General features: G+C 36.5%; 1 protein-coding gene across 8 annotated transcripts in view; it reads right to left on the minus strand.

The window, feature by feature from the left end:
* pio (piopio) overlaps window positions 1–11,896 on the minus strand; it is a 193,262-nt gene that overhangs the window by 19,557 nt on the left and 161,809 nt on the right. For all 8 annotated transcript variants that reach the window (XM_067090084.1, XM_067090083.1, XM_067090089.1 and 5 more), the window contains one exon: window positions 8,441–8,649. In XM_067090084.1, the coding sequence (XP_066946185.1) occupies window positions 8,441–8,649 (209 nt within the window). The remainder of the gene's footprint in view (window positions 1–8,440; window positions 8,650–11,896) is intronic.

Below are 11,896 nucleotides of genomic sequence, written 5' to 3' on the forward strand. Positions count from 1 at the left end.
AGTTACGAAAACAACACCAAGGTCAGCCAAGGGGTTGAGCTCGAGACGAGATGGGCTATAGGCTGACTTCCTGAATGCCCTAAATCTGCTATATTATCTCGGCGCAGATGAAATTTCCAAGATTTAACAGAAGGTATTAAAGAAAATAACGTATGGTCGCAAGGCACCTTCATCATTCAATTCGTCCCAAGAATTAAGGGATACAAAAATATGAATCCATTCAGATAAAAGTTTGACCTTGAACTACAATGTTTTATTTTACTACCGGTTTATCTCCGTTTAATAATAATAATAATAATAATAATAAATAATAATAATAATAATAATAATATAATAATAATAATAATAATAATAATAATGATGTCAGGGTAAATATATATATATATATATATATATATATATATATATATATATATATATATATATATATATATATATATATATATATATATATATATATATATAAATATATAATATATATATATATATATATATATATATATACATTTTAATTAACATTTACAATGACATCACTATAATTTCTTCATATTAATAATAATAATAATAATAATAATAATATATATAATAATAATAAAACAACAACAATAATTATATATGTCAAAATGACATTTTAATTTAACAAATAATTATGAATGACATCACAAACAATTTCTTCACCAAATAAAATAATAACCAACAAAATATTGGTCCTTAAGTCAAATGATGACAGTTCCATCCCCCAGATTAAACCAAATAATAATTATGAAGAGTTACAAACAATTCTCGCCCAACTTGAAGCCCACCACAAAATATTGCTCCTTAAGCAAATGATGTATAGCCCCTTCTAGAATAACGACCCACAAACTGCTTGTTTTACAGACCAAGGCTCCAACCACCGACACACCAGGTTCCTGTCTCTGAGAGAGAGAGAGAGAGAGAGAGAGAGAGAGAGAGAGAGAGAATGTTTGTGCTCGCTTGTGCGCCATCTGAGTGCACGGGCATGTATGCGCGCGTTTGTGAGAGATTGAGGCATTCTATAGGTACTTTTTACATTACCAGTATGACTTGTGGTTTACCAGAGTTGGTAGACGGAGGACCACACGCCCCCGGCCCCCCCTTCCCACAATTTGTGTGCGATTATTACTGTGGGAAAGATTTACGTTCATTATTATTCAAATATTTTCACTATGATGAACCTCAACATTTATCCTTATGTTAATTTTTTTCTCATATTGTGACACCCTTAGCCTACTGGTACTCATTAAAGACTGTATAATTAAAAGTACCTTAGGGCTTTGAGACGGTACTTAACGTTTATGTTGTTGGGACTCGCCATCTCAATCCCCTCATATATGACAGTGATTTTAGGAGACCAATTGTAAGGATGTGGAGTAGAAAAATAATATGATGCGTGCATATAGATCTATAACCTAAAGGTTAATGCGAAAAATGTTGACAAATTTCTTTGATACTTTAAAAACCTATTGCACCTTTTTTTACACTGACGGGAAGATTTAGATTGTACACATACATGCATAGAAACATCTAAATAGGTATCATTAACTACGTAGGTAAGCATCTCACCAACACAAGAATTAAATACTTGGTGGTTTGGTGACTGTGCAAAGTTGTAGCCTGGGTAGATTATGGACTGAGATCACAACAGTACCCAAATATGTATAATCAAGTATGGAGGTATGTATATTTCTAATACATGCATTGAATAGATTGAATTTAGGCCGTGTGCACAAGCAATACATGTGTGCGGTCATTCATCGCTGAAAGGAAAATTGACAGTAAAAAGTCTGAAAGGTACTTTTTCAACAGGAAATGGAAAGTTCAACATGGAAGAAAGAATATGAATGAAGGTTTAGAAAATGGAATAAATATGTTTTAGATTGGGGCTGATTGTTGCCCAAAAAGAAACATAAGTGATGCCTATAGTAGAGGTGCAAATCAGGATGCACTTTTCAATAATCAGGACCGAACATGCCTTAAAAGCTTAATGGGTTGTTGACTGTGCAAAGTCAACAGCAGCTTGGGTAGAATACGATACGGGGCTAGCAGCCTCCTCCCTCGTGTCTTGAAGTAACCTGAAGCCTGAGCGCTCCATCACTGGTTCTGCCATAATGATTGAATGGCTTGTGCAACTAAGGAAAATTAAATGTGTGCTTTTTTTAGCATGTTTTCTTTTTCCAAAAGCATCTTACGTAATGAGTTCCGTTACTTTTTCATCGTACTTAAATTCTCACAGTTCAACATCCGCAAAATTTCAGACATTCCAGTTTCCAATATCTACTTAATAAGTTTTATTATTGCCTGTACTGTTCTCAACTTGTAGGCAAATTGAGTTATAAGTATACCTTAGTTTAACCAGACCACTGAGCTGATTAACAGCTCTCCTAGGGCTGGCCCGAAGGATTAGATTTATTTTACATGGCTGAGAACCAGTCAATTTAAGAACCAATTAATTAAATCAAAATTGAAATCAAGATGTTTATTTTTTCAATAAAAATGGATGAACTGCTAGGTTGTGCAATGCTTCACTTTCCATGCACCGTCTGCTTTTTATATATTAGGTCAAAAGTACGCTATAAACATACCCAAATATTACAAGCCTAGGGGCCTAAACCCTCCATCCACTGGTAAACCATAATGTTTCACCTTCGGAACTAAGGAAAATTAAATATTGCATTCAATGCACAGATAGAACTAGATAGATAGAGGCCCCTGATAGTTAGAACCCAGTGTCCTATAGAAGGCAGATAGATAGATAGATAGATTAGGTTAGGTTTCACACCTGTATTTTATTTTAGGATTTATGGTGCGCTAGAGAAGTTCCTCTTGCTAGGTACTTAAAAGTGCATGGGGGCTGCAATGCTATTTCTTGGGGCAACCTTGACTCTTGGGGGCAGCAGATCAAAGATATTTCAAGATGATGCATCCTAACCTAACCCTACCTGAACATCATAACAGTATCCATGGACTCTGATGCCCTGGACGATGTTAAACATGACATCATCCCTCTCGATTTTTTATTATATCTTTCAAATCTTTATAAAAATTAAAAAAAAAATATTCTTTATCCACAATTCTTGCAAACTAATACTTATCACAATACAAAATAAAATACATGTAAATAATTGAAGATTTTTTCTAAGTTTAAATTTTGCGAAATGCACCTGGGGACATTTGAAGCGACATTTGATCCCCCAGGGGCTGGTACTAAACATGGCAAAATACATTTTACCCCCCCATTGGCTAGTACTAAACACGGCGAAACAGTGTAGATGAATCACTGTTTAGTACTAGCCATCATGTGGAATTGAGCTCGGACCAGAAACGAACTTTTACCCCAAATGCCTCAGATTTGGGTACGTTGGTTATGCAAAGAAAAGTTAGGTCATATTCCCTGTATCTCATACAATGAATAACCCTGCTGTAGATCAGGTTAATAAGTCGGGGGGGGGGGGTAGATGTTAATCCAGCTAGGCAGGAAGGCCCCAGGGACCTATATTAAGTTACCTTAAATACCTTTAATACGTTTATGTAAAGGTGTATCCAACTACTTGCCTTTTCCATATTTCCGTGTTTTATCATTTATTTTGCTATTGCTACTTTCTTCATCACATGAAGCATTCAAGTTCTGGTCACTTATTTTGGGATTGATCTATTTTTGACCGTTCTGTTCGTTTTTTCGTGAAATTCACGCATTTATTTTTTCCCCACCTAAAGGCCTGGTTTCTCAATAGAGTTCTTTGTGAGTGATATCCTGCTTGACAAACATAAAAATGATTTATACAAAAACAATGGTAACACGCATAAACGCTAGACAATCGGTCGCAAAAATAATATACACGTATTTGGCGACAATTTTTATCATATAAATACCCTTATTAGGGTACGGTTAATTCACAAAATGTAAATGAGTGCAAGACCAAAGTGAGACTAACCTAGGCTAATAGGTATTATATCCTAAGTCAGTGGTCGCTACCATACCTCATAGATTTCTGTGTACGAACATAATACAGCAATAGTAACAGAAGCTATTTATTACTTACGCTTTTTATATTGGCAAGTGTGGCAAAACGTCCAAAACATTTCGTACGAACAAGATTGTTTTAATTATAAACATCGTTAGTTTACAAGGAGTCGTGGGTATTCTCATGTGCTGCCATCTGTGGTGCCTTTTCCGGAAAACCAAATATTCGACCGTAATGATAAATGTTTGAGGCAGATCGGCAAAATTTGTATCACAATTTACGATAAAATTTAGATAGTAACAAGAATATCTCTGGAAGTCAAATTAACTAGGAAACCTGGAGTGAATGTCAGTTTCCTAGGGATTCTAATGCTGCGAACTTGCGAATAATTTTGATAATTACTTCTATTGCTAGCCTTGTCCTATCTGACGCCCCTTGCGACCTGACCTCTGGCGATATTCGGTACGAAAGAATAATTCTAAAGAAAATAATAATGAAATGATAAATAAATAACGGAAGTAATTAAGGACTGTTATGCACAAATACTGCCGTTTTATCCCATGCATGCATAATTTCTATAAACGCACAGGAACATTTGTATAAATGCAGCATGTTAGAGGTAAATGCACCTACAATTAAACAGAAAAAATACACTTTCTGTTACACAAATTTCAGTACGAAGTAGCTAAAACCACTGGCAAAATCCAGTACAGTTTAGCCTACTTCTGGAAAGCAAAAAATATTGTTGTATATTTAACGACTATCGGTCCTGTATAGATTTCCACCGGTACTTAACCACAAGCTTCTTTACCGCCAGCATGCAAAATTGAGAGAGAGAGAGAGAGAGAGAGAGAGAGAGAGAGAGAGAGAGAGAGAGAGAGAGAGAGAGAGAGAGAGAGTTACTGCTTCCTGCTTCTGAGTAATAGCGATATACAACCTATCTTTCAGTTGGTAAAATTAGGAAGAAAGTTCTACTTTTTAACAGGAAACTATTACACATCTATACAAAGAGACAATTTTTCCTTTTTGGTGGTCACCTATTCATACCCTGCCAATACCCAACGCTGTTTAACTCCTCTGACCGGACGAACAGATGCATAGGCGCATAGCGAACAAGTAGACGCTACAACTCGCTCAACTGTTCCTACAATTTATCACTTTTCCCCTTCGTGAATAATCCCTATATTTCTAAAAATAGGTCTGGTAAAGACCCACCTGTCCGCGGAAACGCGTCAACAACAAACAGCCGCTGACTCTCGCGCAGGCTAACTGTACAAGAACACTAAAACGCCCATTTAAGCGAAGTTTTTCAGTCTTTCTCCCTGGATTCTCAAAACCGCTCGCTGCCATTTGCCGAACCCTTCGGAAGCGTTCATTTCAGATGAGACGCGGAAAACCGGTCGTATTCACCTCCGAATCTCGAACTTCCTGGATCGGTGGCAGAACACACAGAGCCGCGCTGTTTCTGCAAATATCGTCTCCCCTATCAAGCAAGTCAAACAAGTCGAGAATTCGAAGCACAAACGAGAAAAAGGCGGCTGTGCTCTTTTTTTCACAGTCTCCTGGGAGAGAACGGTTCTGTTCGGGCTCGTTTTCATAACGGGACGCTTAAGGGGAACGTTACGAATGCACCCTTCGCTTTGTCCGTCGTCTGCTTTGCATTGGGTGATGGTGGTAATACACACACACACACACACACACACACACACACACCAGTGTCACAGAAATAAATTCTGAAAAACCGAGGTGAATTACAAATTCATATATATCACATATAAGGGAGCCCATAGAAACGCCAAAATGTGGAAAATAAAGGCTATATTTCAGAGACCAAACTGTCTCTCTCCTCAGGCAAATAGTGAATGAGAAAAAGTTTACAGAAAAGCTGTATTTATACACTCAATATCTCATATCCAGAACAATTTTATTCGTTCGTAAATCTTTCAGATTTGATCAAAATAGCCCCTTCGATAAATGAATCTCCGTATTACCATAAAACCTTTTGAAACCAGCGATTAATCGCTTCACCGTTAAATGACTGACCTAATGACAAACACTGAACAATATCACTGAAGTTCAGAAATCACTTAAAAACTGAGACTTGACCCAAAACATGAAAGGTCGAAATCTGTCATGATGTACTGTTATGGCCACAGAAAACCGTCGTGGGAAAGTCAAAGGCACGCATCACTGACTTCACCTTTCCCATCTCGCTGCTGACTTCGTCTCTCTCTCTCTCTCTCTCTCTCTCTCTCTCTCTCTCTCTCTCTCTCTCTCTCTCTCTCTCTCTCATCGCGCTGACTTCGGGTCTTCGCTTTCCAGAGGTGTGTCGTACTGGTGACTTCAAACTGACGTCTTCAAGTTTCTGGTGATTCCATTTTTTCTGGCTCCAGATTTTGGCATCGCTTAACTTCAAAATTTTTCGTTTCTTGGACTTCAGATTTACTATGACTTCTTCAGATCCCCCATTTCTTTGACTTCAGATTTATACTAAAATGTTTTCAGATTTCCTACTTCTCTGATTTCAGATTTATAATAAAAAGTTGTTTTCAGATTTCCCATTTCTTTGTCTTCAGATTTATAATAAAATGTTATTTTCAGACTTCCTACCTCTCTGACTTCAGATTTATAATTAAATGTCTTCAGATTTTCCATTTCCTTGACTTCAGATTTATAATAAAATGTTGTCTTCAGATTTCCCCATTTCTTTGACTTCAGATTTATAATGAAATGTCTTCAGATTTCTCATTTCTTTGACTTCAGATTTATAATAAAATATTATCTTCAGATTTCCAAATTTCTTTGACTTCAGATTTATAATAAAAAGTTGTCTTCAGATAGAAATTCCCCAAATCTTTGACTTCAGATTTACAATGAAATATTGTTTTTAGATTTCTAATTTCTTTTACTTCAGATTTATAAAATATTGTCTTCAAAATTCCCCATTCTTTAACTTGAGATTTATAATAAAATGTTGTCTTCAGATTTCCCATTTCTTTGACTTCAGACTTATAAAAGATCTTGTTTTCAGATTTCCCATTTTTGACTTCAGATATAAGATAATGACTTCACATTTCCCCATTTCTTTGACTTCAGCTTTATAATATGGTCTTCAGATCCCCTGTTTATTTGACTTCAGATTTATAGTTTGGTCTTCAGATTTCCTGTTCATTTGACTTCAGATTTATAATTTGGTCTTCAGATTTCCTGTTCATTTGATTTCAGATTTATAATCTGGTCTTCAGATTTCCTGTTCATTTGACTTCAGATTTATAATTTGGTCTTCAGATTTCCTGATCATTCGACTTCAGATTTATAATTTGGTCTTCATTTCTGATTTATAATTTATAATTTGGTCTTCAGATTTCCAAATTTCTTTGACTTCAGCTTTATAATTTAGACTGTTCAGATTTTTATAATTTGGTCTTCAGATTTCCTGTTCATTTGACTTCAGATTTACAATTTGGTCTTGGTTTCTTCAGATTTATAATTCCCCATTTCATTTGATTTCAGATTTATAATCTGGTTTTCAGATTTCCTGTTCATTTGACTTCAGATTTATAATTTGGTCTTCAGATTTCCTCTTCGTTTGACTTAAGATTTATAATAAAATGTTATCTTCAGAACTCCAATTTCTGTGACTTTAGATTTATAAAAGATCTTGTTTTCAGATTTCTCATTTATTTTATTTCAGCTCCATAAAATGGTCTTCTGATTTCCTGTTCATTTGACTTCAGATCTGTCATCCCATTGTTTAGAACTGAATCAGGCTTCCTGTTGACTTCGGATTAATCATCCTATTGAAGTAAATTTATCTTCAGATTTTTCCATCCTACGTACTTCCGGTTTCCAGACTGTGACTTCAGATTTCTTCAACATGTGACTGATTTCTTCAGATATCCAATCTGGCTGACTTCCGAATTCCCATTTTATAATGAATGAAAGTCCTCAATGAAACCATTAGCGCAGAGGCAATATTTCATCTTTCACACTAAATAGAACAGAATAGAATATAGAATTTGGACCAAAGGCCGAGGACCTATGAGGCCATTCAGTGCTGAAATGGAAACTGACAGTAATAAGGTTTGAAAAATGTAACAGGAGGGGAACATGGCACTTGCAGTATGAAACAATTGATAGGAGAAGGTGGAGAGTAAGATGGAAGAAAGAAAATATGAACAGAGACATAGTAAAAGGAATGAAAGGGGTTGCAGCTAGGGGCCGAAGGGACGCCGCGAAGAACCTCTAGTGTACTGCATGAGGTACTGACAGCACTACCCCACTACGGGGCCTTCGCACAGTAAGAAAACAACACAAAATGAAATTCTATGTAAACAGGCACTATGGAGTAACAGTCTATCACAAACAACATAAAAAAACAATAGTAAGAAACAAAGAAACACGACAAAAAGAAGAAAACGTGGAAGCAGCAGCCACCAAGGACAGAGACAACTCACCATTTCGGAGCTCATGGTGCTACAGCTCTTGAGCGGGAGCTTGTAGAGGACGGGGCTGTTCTGCTCCTTGAACTCGGCCATGCAGGAGGAGTTCTTGGAGAGGCCCTTCGGGTAGATCATGCCGTTGAAGGCGTCCGACGTGTCGATGGAGACGACGATGTCGTTGCTGTTGCAGAAGATCCGCACGTTCTGTATCGTCGCGTCTTTGCCTGCGAGGGAGAACAAGAAGAAGAAGAATTGTTAGAGGTGGCTGGGGGGTGTTCGATGCTTCATTCGCTCCTGGAGGTGGGAGCCGTTTCAAAGCAAAATCCCTTCTACTACTACTACTACTATCATTACTACTACTACTATTTCACGTAAGGTCACTTCATTGAGAGGTTTGGTTCATGATTGGGGATTCGTGTTACTGTTTTTCAAAGAGGCCCTCCTCCCCCCACGCAACAAAAAAGTTTATTTTGTTGAGGAGGGCTTTTTCTTGCGTAGTGCGTTCTCGTATTCAGTAAAATTACACGTTTACGCATATTCATATCTCTCTCTCTCTCTCTCTCTCTCTCTCTCTCTCTCTCTCTCTCTCTCTCTATATATATATATATATACTATATATATATATATATATATATATATATATATATATATATATATATATATATATATATATATATATATATATATATATATATATATATATATATATATATATATATATATATATATATATATATATATATATATATATATATATATATATATATATATATATATATATATATATATATATATATATATATATTCCGTGTGTTCGTGCAATCTTCTGACTTTTGCATAAAACAAACAAAGATTAAAGTAAACAATCAAGGGTAAACCCACGCTATAACCACAATTAATAATACACAAACAATATAAAACCTCAGGAATCAGAAAGCCCACCACCCCACGGCCTCTACCTTCAGAGAAGAGCGCCAGGAGCTTTCCTTCTTTCTTTCTACTGAAGAAGGCGCCGAAGAAGGTTCCAGAATGCTGGAATATTGCGTGTGACAGAACTGACTGTCAATTAAGGTGAGTTGTTTACAAGATAATCTCCTTGTTTTCTTTTACTGGAATTTCCTTTTTGCTGGGTGCCAGAATTAAGGAGATATTTAACGCAATTCTGTGATTATATGTATGTATGTATATATACATATATATATACATTCATACATACATACATACACAGAGATACATACACAATCATTTGAAAAAGAGAATATCAAAAAAAAAAACCAGAAACTATTTTTTATCCTCAATATCAATCATTTGAAAAGAAAAACCAAAAAATAAAAACGCGTTAAATATCCAGAATTATATTAAATATATATATATATATATTATTATATATATATATATATATATATATATATATATATATATATATATATATATATATATATATATATATATATATATAATATATATATCTGTATAAAATGACGAAATAATATATATATACTTCATTCAAATCCTTCATTCCAACAACGCCGAATGAGACATCCTTCGAGCGAGAAAAATCTCCCCCCAAGGAACCACTCGGCTGACTCTTCGTGTCCTTCAGGAACCTCACAAGGACATCCCGGAAGGTCGTTGGCTGCCCTGCGTCCTTGCCGGATCCTTGCCAAGGGGAGAGAGCGTAATGGTTGTCAGTGATTCCCTCCGGCGGGAGAGAGAGAGAGAGAGAGAGAGAGTGGTGTCATTCTCACTTAACTAAACTCATTCCTGAGAAGTTCTGAAGCAGAGGCCGACGGGAGAGGCAACTCAGGCGAGAACAATTAAGGGGCCTTTCAGCCTCTTTAAGGAAGGGTTGTTAAAAGAGTTGGAGAATACTGAGGAGAAAAGAGGATTCCAAAGCCTGGCTGGTGATTATTATTATTACTATTCAGAAGATGAACCCTATTCATATGAAACAAGCCCACCAAAGGGGCCACTGACTTGAAATTCAAGCTCCCAAAGAATATAGTTTTCATTAGGAAGAATTAAGAGGAGGTAAAGGGAAATGCAGAAAGAAAAGACCTAACTTATTAAAAATGATAAAAATAAAAATTAATAAAGAAAAATAAATTAATAAATTAATAAATAGCTAAAAATGTATTAAAATGCAAGGAGAATGGTATTATGGTAGCAATTCATTGCATCTGTGCTTAAACTTTTGAAGTTCCATTTGAAGCCTCGAGAAATCAGCCTTGAGGGCAGGAGAGAACCTCTCAGATGAGGTTGCTACTGCTGGGTTGATAACATATTGAGCTCTCGAACAAATAAGAAATCTAGATAGAGAAAAGGCGTATGCTTTAGTCACCGACAGAAATGTTTACAAAGATGCGAGTTTTAGGGCACTTTGCTCGCGGCTTTACTGCCCAAAGAACTGCTACTTTCGGCTTTACTGCTGACCCCAGCTGGAACGATTGATAACAACTTTATATTGAGAACTGCGACTTTCGGCTTTACAAAGAACTAAGAAATCTGCTAGATAGAGAAAGAACTGCTATTTCGGCTTTACTGCCCAAAGAGTCACCGGCAGAAAACTGCTGTTTACAAAGATGTGAGCTTTAGGGCACTTTGCTCTCGGCTTTACTGCCCAAAGAACTGCTACTTTCGGCTTTACTGCCCAAAGAACTGCTACTTTCGGCTTTACTGCCCAAAGAACTGCTACAAAAAGAACTGCTAAAAGAACAGTACAGGCATCAGGCATCAGCTTTACAGTTATTCAGATAAAAGGTTTGGGAACAAATGTTACGAACCATCAACCTTAAGCTGAAACAGGTGTGGAAATTACAAACCGTCTGTTCAAAGTTTGGATTTACAGCTCTCTACCTAAAGCGTTACAAGCCATTAAACTTTACGAGAACAGAATCTTGGTCTTTACACAAAGCACTGACCTCTTGCACGGGGCCTTAAGCCCAACCCTCAGGGGGTGTTTAACCCCCGCAAAGGGTATGGCAGAATGAGTCGACGGAACCCCAAATGGTACTCTTGATGTTTGCCATCAAATAAAACTCCATCTCGTCCGCGGACAATGGGATTAACGTTGCAAAGATGGGAGGTAAGGAGAGAGAGAGAGAGAGAGAGAGAGAGAGAGAGAGAGAGAGAGAGAGAGAGAGAGAGAGAGAGAGAGAGAGATGTTGGAGACAGTATTCGCTCTCTTATAGAATTGGAGCCTTTACCTCAAGAAGGTATTGTCACCGAAATTCTCTCTCTCTCTCTCTCTCTCTCTCTCTCTCTCTCTCTCTCTCTCTATCTATTGCTAATCCTATTCTTTCTTTCTCTATTCCTTTGTATATATATTTCTAATAATTCATTCTCTTTCTCTCTCTCTCTCTCTCTCTCTCTCTCTCTCTCTCTCTCTCTCTCTCTCTCTCAACATCTATTGCTAAACCTATTTTTCCATCTATCTCTTTTCATATATATTTCTAACAATTCTCTCTCTCT

The sequence above is a fragment of the Macrobrachium rosenbergii genome, chromosome 47 (genome assembly GCF_040412425.1).
Source record: "Macrobrachium rosenbergii isolate ZJJX-2024 chromosome 47, ASM4041242v1, whole genome shotgun sequence".
Taxonomy (NCBI): Eukaryota; Metazoa; Arthropoda; class Malacostraca; order Decapoda; family Palaemonidae; genus Macrobrachium; species Macrobrachium rosenbergii.